This window comes from Cricetulus griseus, chromosome 4 (genome assembly GCF_003668045.3).
Source record: "Cricetulus griseus strain 17A/GY chromosome 4, alternate assembly CriGri-PICRH-1.0, whole genome shotgun sequence".
NCBI classification, from domain to species: Eukaryota; Metazoa; Chordata; class Mammalia; order Rodentia; family Cricetidae; genus Cricetulus; species Cricetulus griseus.
Genome location: NC_048597.1, coordinates 229,748,045 through 229,764,409, shown reverse-complemented (window position 1 = coordinate 229,764,409; position 16,365 = coordinate 229,748,045). Strand labels below are relative to the sequence as shown.

Here is a 16,365-nt window from a genome sequence, read left to right as displayed (position 1 = left end):
ACAGTCCTCTATGAGGGAGTGGTTGGCTTGATGAGGGGCCTGAACAGTAGGGTTAATTAATGAGAGAATAAGGTCAGCGGAGGAGGGAGGTCCTGGGGGGAATAGGAGGGGGTGGTCGCAATAGTTGTGGAGGAGTTGGCAATATCACCAGCTTGGTTGACGATCATCCAGGTGTAGTTGTAGATCTGATAGGGGCTTGCAGCGGCAACAGCAATTGAAGGTGAGAACACACAAGTAGCCAAAAAGACAGCATCTTTTATCTAAAATTAAGCAGAATTAGAAGACTTCTCAGGGGCTTCCCTGGGTGGATTATATAGTTTTAAAAGGTGTTCAGCCAACCATCTAGCATTATTGGCCTGAGTATCAAAAATACATGCATGTCCTTTTCCCCAAATGAGGACTGGATCTGGTCCGTGCCACTTATGAGTTAGGGGATCTTTCCATAAGGCCTGAGCATAATTTTGAGCCATTGATGGATGTCAGAGGCAATCCGAGGCTGATTTTCCTGTAGCATCATATGTGAGAAAATTTAGCACAAACAATGCATGATTGAGTAAGTTCTAATGATTGTCTTTAGTGGGGTATAGAACTCCTCCTCCTGAACACAGTTTAAACAGCATGTTTTTAAGTGTTTGGTGAGCTCTTTCAACAATTCCCTGGCCGTGGGGGTAGGGGAGGCTTGACCAAGGAGGAGGAAACAAGTATCTGGGGGTGGTGGGCCTTTGTTGATTCTTGATAGCAAGGTCTCAGTAACGGTCATAGAATTCAGATTTCCAAGTTGAGTATTGCCCGAGGCTAAGGACTGACTGTGACACGGTGCCATTCGGCTGGGGTGAGGTATCCCTCTCCTGAGAGGGCCTCCAGTAAGGCAAGGGTGAAAGATGCAGTGGGACCGTAATTTTTGACCGCTGAGTTAAGTTCCTTAAGGGCTTTAAATTTTAATTTTTTAAAGGTGTTTTCGGTTATTTCTGTTTGTTTATCTTGGTCCTCATTATCTGACTCAGTGTCATCCCTATCCCTCTCATTAATTTTATCTTCTGAGTTTTCCTCCTCCCTAGTTGTATGAGTGGAGGAGGGGTCTTGGTCAGAGGAGGATGGTGTATGTTGCAGAAGTAAGGTGAGCAGACCCAGGGGAGTTAGTAAGGATATCATTAATAAGATTCCAATAACTAAAAGTCTGTAAGGGAACTGCCTCAGGTCCCTTTTCTTTGAGCAATCTATTAAGATCCTCTCCAACCTTTTTCCAAGTTAGGGGATGAATGTCTGGGCCTTCTAAAATGACCCATGGACATGTTCTTGATAAAAAAGGCAAAAAACTGAATCAAGTCCTTACATTTTACTCAAACTCCCCTTTCCCAAAAGGAAGTCTTAAAAATCCCTAATGAATTTGACTTCCTTAGACAACTTTTGGCCCATTATTATGGAACAGAATGAGGGGGACTTACCAGGGAATCAGTCACTCATGAGCGGTGAGGACATTCCCAGACCAACGTCCGTCGCAATTCGGCGAGCGAGACTTTGCTTCTCGGCGTGCACTTCCGAGGTTTTCCTTGGGGGGTGGGTCTCTGTTCGGCGAAGAGTCCATACCTTGGGCCACACATTTGGGTGCCACCTGCCCCGGCCCACGGGGCTCCAGTAATTCGTGGGTCCAAGGTGGACTAAGCCTGAAAATAAATGGGCAGGAAAGAAAAGCGAGACCAAGCAGTGTCCTTGTCAAGGTCTAATTTTATTGATTATAAAGAAGGGGTTTTTACAGAGAAAGGAGGAAGTAAAAAGAGAGGAAGTGGGGGAGAATTGATCGTAATTGCTCTCAGGTCAGGGTAGGTGTCCCGGAACCTAAGGGGTGGGGTGCTTGACTAATTGGCGGTTTAGCATGGAGGTCGCCAGGCCTCTTGTAAGGAGGACTTTTATATTGAACCAGGGCTGGCTCCTGACAGCCACTGCTTGCTGCTAGCAGCTGAGGGTTACAAAGGCTGCTACCAACCAGCACTGGAAGAGCAAAAAGGATCCCAGCCAACTTTCTGGCAGCAAGCTGAGAAACTTCACCCTGTATCACTCATCCCTACTGGCCCAGGATGGTTTCAGTTGGCTGCAAATATAACCTTTATAAAACCAGGGAAACAAAAAAACAAAAAAAGCTGGGCGTTGGTTGCACACGCCTTTAATCCCAACAACAACAACAACAACAACAACAAAAAAAAAAAACAGGGAAAGGTCTTCTGGGATGGTCAGATCTTTCTACTCTCTTTCCTCTGACTCATGAGGAGGTGGACAGGCAGGTGCAATAATGCCCAGCTGGGAACAGGGTCAGGTTCGCTAACAAGGACACTGGAGGCATGCTCAAATCTGTACATAGGCCTGTGAAGACATTAAGGGCTTTGGGGAGATGAGGAACCTGTTTTCTTGAGTCTTGATTGGATGCAGCTGTGTTTTACAAGATGCCAACAAAGAAAAACAACACTTCTCCAAAGGAAATGAATAGTTTATGTAGAGATAAAAGGCTAAAAATAAAAGCAGGATTCCCATCCCTTAACAGTTAGGCTATGACCATTTGGAGCCCCTAGTCACAGTGGTTTACATAAAAGGCCAGACTCAAGAGGAACACTGTAACACTGACTGCTTGAGAGGGTCATCTGTCCCCACAATAAAAACATGTAACTCCTTAATAGCTATGAAAGAGTTTCTAGGACTAGCAAGATGGCTCTGCTGGTAAAGACACCTGCCACAGAGCCCGCTCTTGAGTTGGATCCCTATGATAGAGACAATCAGCTCTTAAAAGTTGTCCTCTGATCTGTACATACTTTTACACACACAGGAAATAAAAGGGTGTTTTGGCTGGAGATGTAGCTCAGTAGAACACTTGCCCTAACAGGCACAAGTTCCCAAGTTCAGTCTCCAGCACTACACCAAAAAGGGTGGTGTTTGTACCATTGGGCAAAACTGGATGGCAGAGAAATTTCAGCCCGCCCACAGTTATTAGGTAGGCAGGGAGCAACCCTCAGGGTGAAGGTGGTGTAGACAAGACCAGATCCTGCCAGGCTGTGGGCAAGCAGGGTCCCTGCAGAGGTGGGATTTTGGTGTGAAGTGAGCCTAAGGAAATTGACTGATAGTCAGGATAGGGCTGTGTACTTTGGGCTTGAGACTGGGGAGGTCTGCCCTTGATGCCATCAAGTGACTGCACCCTGAGATGCTGAGAAGCACAGGCTGTCCCTCCTCCAGTGTGCTTCCAGGTACCCATAGAGAGCACACCCACACCCACCACCACCACCACCTGGCCTACACTGCCCTCAGTGAAGAACCTCTGGCTGCTATGTGCCCAGTGTTTAGGCTCCAGTAGTGAACTGCCCTTGGCCCTTCATCTCATGTGCCCACTTCTCAAAGCCTTCCTGTCACTCATCAACTCAGAGGCTCCTTAGGGGTAGAGGCCTTTCCAGAGGGGAGGGAGAAGGGCTTTGGCAGCCCATGCTGGGAACAGACAGTCTGGTAGTTAGGGACCTAGCCCCAGCTCTCCTTGTGGGGGCAGCTCAGCTGTGCTCAGAGTGCAGGTCTCTTTGGATCCATTTCACACCAGAGGCTTCACCTGCTCTCTCTGTGGTGGGGGGAAGCACAAATATTCTGAGATGAAGTCCAAAAGATCACTTCTAACAATTTCTTACAACTACTAGTTGTCAAACTTTAACAACCAGAAAACAAGAAAAGCAGCTATATGGTCAACAAGGTATTTTTTTATTATGTAACAATTAGTTTGGAGACAAATCCAGTTCAACACACATCACAGAAGATTCTGTGTTAGCTGATGTTACAAGTGGCATAATCAATTTTCCAATAAACTATCCTATCTTTGTGAACTCTTCCTCCTCCCCCACCCTGAGACAGGGTTTCTTTATGTAACAGCTCTGGCTGTCCTGGAACTTGTTTTGTAGACCAGGCTGTCCTTGAACTCACAGGGATCCACCTGCCTCTGCCTCCTGAGTGCTGGGATTAAAGGCGTGCACCACTAAACCCAACTTGAGGACTCTTTCTTATGTAGAATATTTTGGATAGTATTTATAGCAACATTTGTCTAATTAGCATGGGTCAAAACAATAATGGCACACATACTCCTTTTACAATTCAGTTCTTATTTTGAACATACAATTGAACTGTTTAAATAACTAATGTTTTATAAAAGTCCAAAACATGAAAAACTGACTGTAATGTCTCCTTTGTTCTGATGCACCGTGGGAAAAACTCAGGATTTCCTCAGGGGAGAAGGGCACAGAGACAGAGAGAGAGAGAGAGAGAGAGAGAGAGAGAGAGAGAGAGAGAGAGTGTGTGTGTGTGTGTGTGTGTGTGTGTGTGTGTGTTTGTGTGTGTGTGTGTGTCTGCTCTGAATAGACAGTGGCCTCCCACTATGTGGGAGACATCAGAGATCACAGGAGGCTGCAGGCTGTACCTGGGCCAGTGCTGACAGCTTTTAGGAGGAGCTTCTGGATTAATGACAATAATACATCTGACTCATTCTTGGTACTAGGGATGGAACCCAGGGCCTCTGTCTACCAAATACATGCTCTACAGATATTTTGATTGGTAGAAGAAATCATGTATTTAAATAAACTAGTATCAAACAGTGTTGATAGCATATGTTTAATAGGGTTTTAAAAAATCTTTCTCAATGGGTGGTGGTGGCACATGCCTTTAGTTCCAGTACTCGGGAGGCAGAAGCAGGCGGATCTCTGTGAGTTCCAGCCTGGTCTACTGAGTGAGTGCCAGGACAGCAAGGGCTACACAGAGAAACCCTGTCTTGAAAAACAAAAACAAAAACAAAAACAGAACAAAACAAAAAACAAAAACAGAACTTTCTCAAACAAAACGTGGTTATTTAATTTTTGCTACTCATCAATCATCTGTTTTGAACATAACTGTCCATTACTGGCTACAAAGTGTGTGTGTCTATGAGATGTAACTATGAAGACATACATTGAACTGTGTTGGATGTAAAAATGAGTTCTAGTACTAAAGAGCTATACTGAATGAGGTCAATTTTTATACACACACATCCACTCATATAAAAATATATGACTTACCAAACTCTCTATTACATATCTTTAAAATAGTTTTCTTTCTAAGGATCTTTTTGCCTAGCCATCAGCATCATAAAACTAGGGGATAAAACCTTTGAAAGATAAGTTTCTTAGCATAAAATTACCACAAAGGAAGGCTCACTCCACTTTTAGAGCAGCAGTCAGGAACTGTGTTCTAACCTGTGAACACTAATAATATATCAAACTGAATTTAAATAAATTCAACAGTTTCTCATTTCTCCAGAAAGTAAAACAGCTATCTGTGTTACTTGGTAGCTTCTCCTTTCTTCCAGTCCCAGGGGATGCACAGGTCTCCATCTTGCATAACAGAATAAAAATGTGACACACAGAGGCGCATCCCATGTAGATAAGGCAGGGACTGTCCTAGAAGTCTCTTACAACAGTCCACCATTTGTCTACTAGAAATGCTGGGCTCTTTATATAACTTCTCCAGGGAAAACTTCTTTGTTGAAGCCTGAATCAACTCGTTTTCAATAACTTTTAACCTATTAAATAAAAAAAATTGTCATAAGCTATTATTAAATAAGATAAAATATATATTCTTAAATGTTGGGGTGATTGCATAGTGCCCATACAAGGCAGTCATGGGGAAAAGACATGCCAAGAGTTATCCTGTGCCCAGTACTGGTTGATTTATTTCTACATAAAACTATAAAAGTACTTAATCTTTTTAGCATTAGTGAAGTAAAAATGATACACACTTTATTCCTAATTTCCAAACATTTATTATTTTTAATGTGTATGGACGTTTTGTCTGCATGGATGTCTGTGCATCACCTGTGTGCCCATTGCCCTTGGAAACCAGAATAGGGTGTTGGATTCCCAGAACTGGAGTTACAAATGGTCATGAGGTACAATGTGGGTGCTGGAAATCGAACCTGTGTCCTGTGGAAGAGCAATCAGTGCTCTTAACAGCTGAACCGTCTCTCCAGTCTAATAGTACATAGTTTAAAAAGCTTGCATACACCTCCCCTAGACACTAATAGTGACTAAGTGAAGAAAAAACTACGAGTATAAATCCTTATTAGGATGTTGAGATCAGGCTGTACCCTGCTCCCGAGCTGTTTCTCCCTTCCTGCTCACCATCTGAACCTGCTGTCCTGTCCACCTGTCTGTCCATTCCTTTATGTGGACCCATTCCTACCCTTTCTCCTCTACAAGGGACTCTACAGCTTCAAATCTGTGATGAGGAACCACTGGCTGTCAAGTGATTCCAAGTTATAAACAACACAGAAACAGGACTAGTTTTGAACTGGTTACACTTTAAAGTTTAAATATAACAGGGCTAGAGAGATGGCTCAGCAGTCTTGAGCACTTGTGATTCTCACAGAGATGCAAGTTCAAATGTCAGCACCTACATGGTGGCTCACAACTGCCTGTAACTCCACCTTCAGGGGTTCCAATGCCCTCTTTGGTCCCTGCTGATACCAAGAGAAAAACAGCCATGCATGAATAAAACAACTGAAATGCAGACAATGCATTCTATTATCTGTCTGAAAGTCATGCCCTCAAACATCCTGGAAGTGGACAGCACTTACTCCTCCCTTCTGGTCATGTTCTCTCTTGCCTGCCGAGCTTTGGCTCTCATAAATGACTGGAGGCCTGCTGGATCTGAGAGGGCTGGGATGTTAAAATGTCCAAGTTCATGCAAGGTTGGCTCATACCTGTCACTGAAACAAAGTGTGTATTAAGGGAAACATCACCACTTCCACAGACAATGCTTTTTTTTTTATCTCAAGTGACTAAAGAATAGTCATCAGAAAATCCATATTAAATTACAGCAACAACGATGATGACATGCTGTTGTCTGTGACATGGCAGGGACTAGCTTCAAGGTAAGTCTGTGAATACTTGAGATTGCATTTAACCACATAGGATAATGCAGGTAGCGAGTACACACACACACACACACACACACACACACACACACACACACGTGTGTGTGAGTGCACGCTACCTACTGACTTTACATCATGATTGAGTGATTTACTTCCCTGATCAGTGGCTATGTTTTCAAAGATTGTTGTAGAGATCCACTCTTCAGCCATTCAGCTTGGCTTTTGACATATGCAGAACAGGGCTGTAAATACAATTCTTTTCACAAGTAGTGACATTCTTTGTTTTGTTTTTGATAAGGGGTTGCATTGTTCAGCTGAGGCTGGCTGTGAGTCTCTTCTTCTGCCTTGAGTACTGGGATTAAAGGTGTGTACCATATGCATGGCCTCCATTGTAAAAAATCATTTGAACACATATATAATGTCTCTGTCTGTCTTTGCAAGTGAGTGCAGTGCCTGAGGTGGGCTGGAGCTGGCATCACAGGTGGTTATGAGCTGCCAGACATGGCCCTGGGAACTGAATTGGAATCCTCTGCCAAAGGAGCATCCATTCTTAACTACTGAACCATTCTTCCAGACACTCATTTCTTTCATTATTATATTACTATTAAATTTACAAGAACCATGCTATGAAACAAAAAATCAGGTCATTGTCCTGAAACACATCCATCCGTCCGTCCATCCATCCATTCATCCATCCATCCATCGATCCAGTTCCAGATGTTTACCTGCTGAGGATCATCTGCAAGCCGCTCAGACCTTGAGGGTGGGACGGTACCCTACTTTTCAGCAGCTGATTATAGAACACATTGAGGAGGGAGTAGTACTCATCAATTGTGAATTCTGGCTGTAGCTCTTCGATATAAACCACTTGGATGCCCCCTAGAAGACTGCTTATCTGGTCTTCTAAGACTGACATCCTCCTCTGAAGATCAAAATAATTTGGCAAGCTTTCAAAGAGCTATATTGAAAGAAAAGACATTTAATTTTATGTTACTATAACTTTAGGAGTCCAGCTAATGAGAACATTTTGAAAATTATTTTTGTAAGGGCTGGAGAGATGGCTCAGAGGTTAAGAGCACCAACTGCTCTTCCAGGGGACCTGAGTTCAATTCCCAGCAACCACATGGTGGCTCACAACCATCCGTTATGAGATCTGGTGCCCTCTTTTGGTGTGCAGATATACATGGAAGCAGAAAATTGTATACATAACAAAAAAATCTTTAAAAAATTATTTTTGTAGATGGATTATTCAAGGAAAATACAGTAAAAAAGACAATATAATCCTGGAAGTACTAATATTCAAAACAAACTATCAGTCTAGGGTTTGGATGGGAAGTGAGAAGAGCAGCCTCGGCCACAGAACAAGAAAAGCCCCAGGGAAGATCAAGCCTAGGTGCTGCTCACATTTAAAGACTCACAGGAATCTTAAGCTGGGTCGTGATGATTCAATGTACACTTGTATATTCCAACTCTTAAGTATTCCTTCAAGTTTACTTTCAGCCAACTAACTTCAAATCTGATTGACGAGCACAGAGTGCATTATTGAGCACCTACTGTGTATGTAAGCAATGAAGTGCACATGCTGGGTATAAGGGTTTGTCTGTGTTTGCCAGAGCTCACAATCGCAGGCAACAAAATAAAGCAAGACCATGTCAGCTCAGGTGCCACATGAGGTTGACAGGTCAGAGCCAGGTTTAAACAATGGAGGCCAAGACCTGTGATTTGACAAAAAGTGTAATAGGGTTTAGAAGTAGTAGATGAATGTGGGATGCTTTGGGAAAAGGCCAGGAAGCTGAGTGTGGCTGGTGCATGGCCTGTGTGTTGGTGAGAGGAAAGAGGGAAGAGCCAGGGCCAAGGAGGACTTGAAGGACTTTGGCTTTCTGTAGAAAGTTGGGATCTTAATGATGTTAAGATGACTAGAAGGCTTTTGCCAGGCTGTGGTGGTGCAGGCCTTTAACCCCAGCACTTAGGCAGAGGCAGAGGCAGAGGCAGGGGATTCTCTGTGAGTTTGAGGCCAGCCCGGACTACAGGGTTCCACAACAGCCAGGGCTACATAAAAACAAGCAAAGAACAAAAAAAAGAGGACTAGAAGGTATCAGGTAGTCTATAATGAAGGTAATAACTAAAGTTTCTATAAACCACCCATCATCTACTTACTACATTAAAAAAAAAAAAAACCTACTCCCTGATTCCCCTCTTCTTGAGTTACTTAACACAGTGCTAAGTAAATTCAGGATCTTTGAGAACTGAGGGTTCATATAGTGTGTGCTGGGTTTCTGTAATAGTAAGACTGTACAGGTCTCTGAATGTGAGTGCAGACACACTTGCTTAATTTCATCTGGACTCTGTTAACCTTTGTGTTTTGTTTTATACTGTCTTCTCACATGTGCAGACCCATGTGAGGTCACCATTCAGCACTCAACAGAGCTCTACCACAGGATCTGCCACACGACCCAATGCCGATCCCTATGTCTAGGCAACCACAGCACTGCTCTGCTCTCCTGTTATTTTGATGCCTCAAGAATGGTACAGGCATGGGACTGTACAGAATGTAACCTTCAGATACCGACTTTCCCAGTCATGGCTGCAGCATGCATCAGTGGCTCATGCCCATTTCTGAGCAGTACTTACACTAAAGTACGGTATGACTTCCTCCTTTCTCGGCTATTATGAATGTTTGTGCATAGATTTCTACATGAAGACAACTTTTCATTTTCTACTATAAATGCCCAGGAGTGAACTGCTGGGCCACCTGCCAGGATGTTCAGTTTAAGATGCTGTGCTCCTTGTGCAGAGATATGCACACCTGGACTCCTGTCAGCGGTCAGGAGCGAATCAGTTCTCTAGGTCCTCATCATCACTTGGTGGTGCCATTATTCCCACTCCTCAGTTCTGCCCAGCGTGGGGCTAGAACCCAGCATCTTACATGCTGCAGGCACTCAGAACACTTGCCATCTGTACACTCTCTTCAGTGAGGTCTTTGGCACATTTTCTATTTGGATTGGGCATTTTTTTTTTTTTTTTGAGCTGCTGAGTGTTAAGAGTTCTTACACACTTTAGATACAAAATACCTATTAAAAATGTGGCTTGAGGGCTGGAGAGATGGCTCAGAGGTTAAGAGTGCTGGCTACTCTTCCAGAGGTCCTAAGTTCAATTCCCAGCAACCACATAGTGGCTCACAACCATCTATTTATGAGATCTGGTGCCCTCTTCTGGGGTGCAGATATACATGGAAGCAGAATGTTATACATAATACATAATAAATAATAAATAACAAATAAATAAAATCTTTTAAAAATGTGGCTTGAAATAATAACAATAAATAAATAATAATAATTAGGTTTTCTAAGACAGCGTTTCTCTGTGTAGCCCTCTGTGAGTTGCTCCGAACTCACTCTATAGACCAGGCTGGCCTTGAACTCAGAGATCCTCCTGCCTTAGTCTCCTGAGATCTGGGATTAAAGCTGTGTGCCACTAAGCCTGGCTAAAGATCTATTTTATGTGTCTGGGTGTTTTGTCTGCATGTGTATCTCTACACCACATTAGTGTCTGGTAGCACTGGAAACCCTGGGACTGGAGTAACAGATGGCTGTGAACTGACATGTGGGTGCTGGGATTCAAACTCATCCGGACCCTCTAGAAGTGCAGCCAGTGCCCTTAACCATTGAGCCACTTCTCCAGTCCCTCCAGTATTGCATTTGAATAGATCTTTCACCTCAGATCACATGAAGATAGCAAATAAAAATATGAAAAGATGATCACCGTCATTTATTATTTAATGGAAACTAAACTTAAGGTGAGACATCACCACACACCTACTAGTCTCATAATTAAATATGACTATCTTTTGACAGGATAGGATCCAGCAATTCTATCGAGGATTTTACCCATGAGATGAAAAATGCAATTCCCATGTTTGTATCAACCAGGCATAGTGACATTGGAGGCTGAGGCAGGAGGACTGCTACAAGTTTCAGTATGGTTTGATTTATATATTGAGTTCTAGTCCAGCCAGGGCTACATAATGAGACAAAAAAAAATCCAAACAAAAAAACTAAACATGCTAAACAAAAATGTTCATATCAGGGGCTGGAGAGACAGCACTTGTTCTTGCAAAGGAGCTGGGTTCCAGATTCCCACCACACACGTGTCTCACAACTCCACCTTCAGGGAATCCTATGCCCTATTCTGACCTCCTCAGGAACTAGGCACACTCGTGATACATAGACCTACATACATGCAGACAAAACACATGTAAATAAAATTAAAAATTTAACAATAAAAATGTTCACATCAGCTTTATTTGCATGAGTTTAAAACTAACACAAGGGCCCATGAGACAGATGCCGAGCAAAGGCACTGCTCAAGTGTAATGAGCTGAACTCAATCCCTAGACCCAGTGTAGAAAAAGACAACTGCAGTTTGTCCTCTGACTTCTGCACACATACAGGCAGACATACACACAAAATAAATAAACGTAAATGAGAGCTATCTTCACTTCAAAGTACTAGTTATGTGGTATTATTGGGTTGGAAAACTGGAGCTATGCTTTCTAGTGTTGCAGTTTGCTGACGTAATAGTGCTGTTTAAATGAAAGTATGTGCAGGCCAGTCAGAGCTGTCTGCTCGCTTCTGGCTCATCCTTACTCTTGTCCAGTGATGGTGGACATCCATGGTCCCCAGCATCACGTGGCCCAGTGCACTCATCCCGGAGCGATCTGTGAATACGATGGTGCATCCTGATGATAAAACACAAACCCTTGGTCATGGCCCAAAGGATTCGTTCTTTTTTTTTTTCTTTGGTTTTTTCGAGACAGGGTTTCTCTGTGTAGCTCTGGAGCCTATCCTGGCACTCATTCTGGAGACCAGGCTAGCCTCGAACTCATAGAGATCCGCCTGCCTCTGCCTCCTGAGTGCTGGGATTAAAGGCATGTGTCACCAACGCCTGTTGAGGATTCGTTCTTATAACACTGCAAATAATTACTTACACTTAGAGAATATACTCAGAATTATATCTAGTAGATCCTAGAAGCATATATTATGTTTCTGCTTTATTCAAAGCAGATTTAAACATTTATTTTACTTGACTTTTTTTCTGAGATGGGGTTCCTCTGTGTAGCCCTGGCTGTCCTCAAATTTACAGAAATCTGCCTGCCTCTGCTTCCTGGGTGTTGGGATTAAAGGCGTACACCACCACCACCCAGAAATTTAAATGTCTAACTCTGATAAAGTCTCTTAGTTTTGTGCTACAATTTATTGATTTGTACTACAGATGTTCTGTTTGGATAGTTGGGTGGTGGCAGTGTACACCTTTAATCCCATCACTTGGGAGATAGAGGCGGCAAGGTCTCTCTGAGTTTGAGGCCAGCCTGGTCTACAGAGTGAGTTCCAGGACAGCTAAGTCTACACAGAGAAACCCTGTCTACATAAAACAACAAACAAACAAACAAATGATTGGACAATAGTTACCCTTTGCATTCTGAAGTGGCTCCAAACTCTGCTGTGCTAGGCGGCTAAGACTGTGCAGCTGGCTGCAGCGGTGGGCAACACCCCAGCCCCTCTGCCACCTAGGTCAACAGAGACAGCTACATTAACAGCAGGGTAGCACCAATTCTAATTGACCTTAATGATAAAAACTTGGAGTCAGCGATTGGGGTATATGCTGAAAGACCAGAGAAGCAAAGAGGCCAGCCACTAGAGTTCTTATCTCTACCAATGCTCAAACCAAAGGGGTCATCCTGTCCTCAGACTGACTGCCTCAGATGGCATGCTTCAGGCTGCTGACTCAAGACTGCCTCGTCTCTATGAATTCTCAGACTGCATCTCTCTCGTCTCTTCCCGCCTTATATTCCTCCCTCCACACAGTCATATCACTCCTGTCTCTACTGCCCTAGTGCTGGGATCTCCTTTGTGTGAGCTGTTTCTCTTTTAGACAGATTCAATCTCATGTAGCCCAGGGTAGCCTTAAACACACAGATCCATCTGCCTCTTTCTCCCAAGTGCTGGGATTAAAGGTGTGTGCCCCACTGCCTGGCTTCTATGGCTAACTAGTATGGCTAGCTTTGCACTCTGATCTTCAGGCAAGCTTTATTTGTTAGATCATAAACAAAATATCACACAGTAGCACCATGGAGGATGAACAGGCTCTCACCCCAACTGCCCCCAACTGCCTGATTCTTGAGAAGGTCAACAGTCTCTTCCTGAAGCAGACAGACATCATGTTTCCAATGATCTTATGTTTTTAAGATGGCTATTGTCTCTCTTAAATTTTTAAAAAATCATTCCTATTATTCCTATTGTTCTCTCTCTCTCTCTCTCTCTCTCTCTCTCTCTCTCTCTCTCTCTCTCTCTCTCTCTGTGTGTGTGTGTGTGTGTGTGTGTGTGCAGTTATACCATAGCACATGGGAGGCAGAGCCAGGGAGATCTCTGAGTTTGAGGCCATCTTGATCTACAGAGTGAGTTCCAGGACAGCCTGGGCTACACAGACAAACCCTGCTTGGAGAACAAAAAAGAGCTTCATGGGTCATGGTGTCTCTTCACAGCAATAAAACAGTGACTAAGACACTGGGTAAAAGAATTGTTACCATGTTAATGTATGCAAAGATTTAAAAAAAAGCAAATATATTGTTTCTATTTTAAAGTAAGAGGATGGGGTTTGGTGGAGAGCTTGATGCTAGAGCATACATTTTGAGCAAGTATCTGGGCTCAGTCCTCAGCATTATACAGGCACACCATACATACACCCAGTGGAAGAAGGGAACTGACTCTGCAGGTTGTCCTCCGTTCTTCATACATGTGCTGTGGCATGTACACACACATACACACACACAAATAAATGTAATAAGAAAGTTCAACTATTATGCCCAAAATATAAGAACTTTAATCTTACTTCTATGTTTTAAACAAAAACACATGACAACTGTAATTTAAGAAGTGGTACTAGAGAGAAAGACGCCATGTGACAGAGCTCATGTGGATGTTTTTGTCTTTGTTTTTGGTTGTTGAGTCTAGCCTTTAATGACTGAGCCATTAAATTTTTAAAAAATCATTCCTATTATTCCTATTGTTCTCTCTCTCTCTCTCTCTCTCTCTCTCTTTCTGGTTTTTCAGAGACAAAGTTTCTCTGTATAGCTTTGGAGCTTATCCTGGCACTCACTCACCAGGCTGGCCTCCAACTCACACAGATCTGCCTGCCTCTGCCTCCTGAGTGCTGGGATTAAAGGCATGCGCCACCAACACCCAGCTACTGCTTTTTTAATTAAAAAAAAATATTTTTGAGACAAGGTCTCATTAGTTCTAGGCTACTCTGGAACTTGTTCTATAGCCAAAGATGAGGTCCATCTGATCATTCTGTCTCTACCTCCTTAATGATGTGACATACCCAGTTTCTGTGGTACTGGGGATGAAACCCAGGGCTCAGCGTGTGCTAAGCAGGCACTTTATTATTTGAATGTGTGCACTAGTGGGGAGATCTGAGTGAGAGTGGCCTCCACAGGCTTACCTTTGAATGGTTGCTCACTAGTTGGTGGAATTATTTGAGAAAGATTAGGAGGTGTGGTTTTGTTGGAGGAGATGTGACACTGGGGAAAGGCTTTGAGGGTTAAAAAGCCCAAGCCATTCCTAGGGAGCCCCCGTTTCTCTACCTCATGGTTGTCTCAACATCTAAGCTCTCAGCTACTGCTCCAGCACCGTGGCTATCTGTCTGCCATGCTCCCCGCCACGATGGTCATCACTCACCCTCTGAAACTTGTAAGCAAGCCCCCACTTAGATGTTTTCTTTTGTAGATTGCCTTGGTCATGGTGTCTCTTTACAGGAATATGACAGTAACTAAGATACATAGGAGACTTTTTCATTACCTGATATCTGAAAGCTGCAGAAGCTCAGACAGCTCACTCTTCAGACGATCCAGCTCCTTCCTAAGTGGCAAACTGTTCTTCAGCTTTTTAACAGCACTTTTCCCATTGCTACCTAACCAGGACCTAGACCAAAGCCAGAGATAAGCTCTTTACCGTCCCTCCAGTACAGCACACAGGTGGCTGGGGATGGAGGTTACTGGCCAAACCCATGCCTAGACCAAGTCAGGCAGGCCCTAGCTCCATCCCCAGGACTGCAAAGAAAAATAAAACAAACCAACCAACAGTCCCAAATACATATCTTAAAATGCTCCACTGCTAACCCAAATTTTCAATCAGAACTTTACTTTTTAAAAAAATAATTCATTTAACTTTATTTTATGTGCATTGGTGTGAGGGTGTCAGATCCCCTGGAACTGGAATTGTAGACAGTTCTATGAGCTGCCATATGAGTGCTTGGAATTGAACCCAAGTCCTCTAGAAGAGCAGCCAGTGTTCATAACCACTGAGCCATCTCTCCAGCCCCCTAGATCTTTACTTCTAACAAGCCTGCTTCAAGAGGCTGCCTACTCTTGCTGAGTCGTGTTACAGTTATGGCAGCTTCTTTTAAGTACTGCAAAAAAATAAATTTTAATCAGACCACACCCGTCACTAGGCTTTAGAGATGAAACAATTATGAAGAATGTGAAGATTCTTCTAAGCCTTCAACCGTGCTCACTGGAGACCCTGCTGGCTGCATTAGCTCTTTACCCTGCACATGTCAGGTGAGGACACAATGGAGCACAACGCAGCAAGGGAGCAAACATGGGAGCACACAGCATGACAGAGACACACCGAGGAAAGAGTCAAGACTGCTTGTTGATTCTAGCCTGGCAGAACCTAACTTCTGCCTTTAATTTTAACACTGGGTTGTAGTACCCCATGCTCTCAAAGCTAACTCCTCATCTCTCTGCCTAATCCTTCTACTGGCTAGACCACAGCACTCCAGTTCTTTAGCAATAGGCTTCCCAGAGAACATTCAAGTGGCCTCTCTACCACCTTGGAGGTCCATTTCTTTTCACCCAACCCAGTGCCCAGCTGAAGTAGTCAGTGTCTCTGTTTCATCAACTACATAATTAAACAGATGCAGTAGAAAAGATGCTCTATGATTCTTATTCCTTAGTTTTCCCTCAATAATCGTATAGGAAAAACAAATGTTAAAGAATGGTTTGAGGCCTAGAGTATAGTGGCCGTCAGAAGGAGCATCTGGAGCACAGCACCACCCTCCCTGGATGATGTCTCCTGCAGAGCTAAACAGCCAGGTACAGGCACCTTGTTACTGCCTGCAGGCTTGGGTAGAGTCTGGGGATGGGGGTGAGAAAAGGTAGTGTATGCAGTGTGTGTGTGCAGGCATGTGTGTACCTGTGACTCTGTGTGTATGTGTGTGTGTGTGGTGTGTGTGTGTGTGTGTGTCTGTGTGTGTGTGCTGGCATGTGCACCTGTGTACGTGTGTACGTGTGTGTGTGTGTGTGTGTGTGTGTGTGTGTGTGTGTGTGTGTTCACAGAATGGGAAGGTGACTGAGCAAAGGGAAACATTTCAGATGTGGGAGT

General features: G+C 43.7%; 1 protein-coding gene across 8 annotated transcripts in view; it reads right to left on the bottom strand.

Annotated features, from left to right (window-relative positions):
• Positions 1-3,705: 3,705 nt before the first annotated feature.
• Tcaim (T cell activation inhibitor, mitochondrial) overlaps positions 3,706-16,365 on the bottom strand; it is a 30,408-nt gene continuing 17,748 nt past the window's right edge. For 7 of the 8 annotated variants that reach the window (XM_027415479.2, XM_035444079.1, XM_027415477.2 and 4 more), the window contains 6 exons: positions 14,779-14,901; positions 12,391-12,488; positions 11,569-11,660; positions 7,648-7,880; positions 6,623-6,754; positions 3,706-5,569 (listed from right to left, as the gene is read on the bottom strand). In XM_027415479.2, the coding sequence (XP_027271280.1) occupies positions 5,329-5,569; positions 6,623-6,754; positions 7,648-7,880; positions 11,569-11,660; positions 12,391-12,488; positions 14,779-14,901 (919 nt within the window). In that variant the 3' untranslated portion in view covers positions 3,706-5,328. The remainder of the gene's footprint in view (positions 5,570-6,622; positions 6,755-7,647; positions 7,881-11,568; positions 11,661-12,390; positions 12,489-14,778; positions 14,902-16,365) is intronic. The other variant, XM_027415481.2, reaches the window with a different exon arrangement.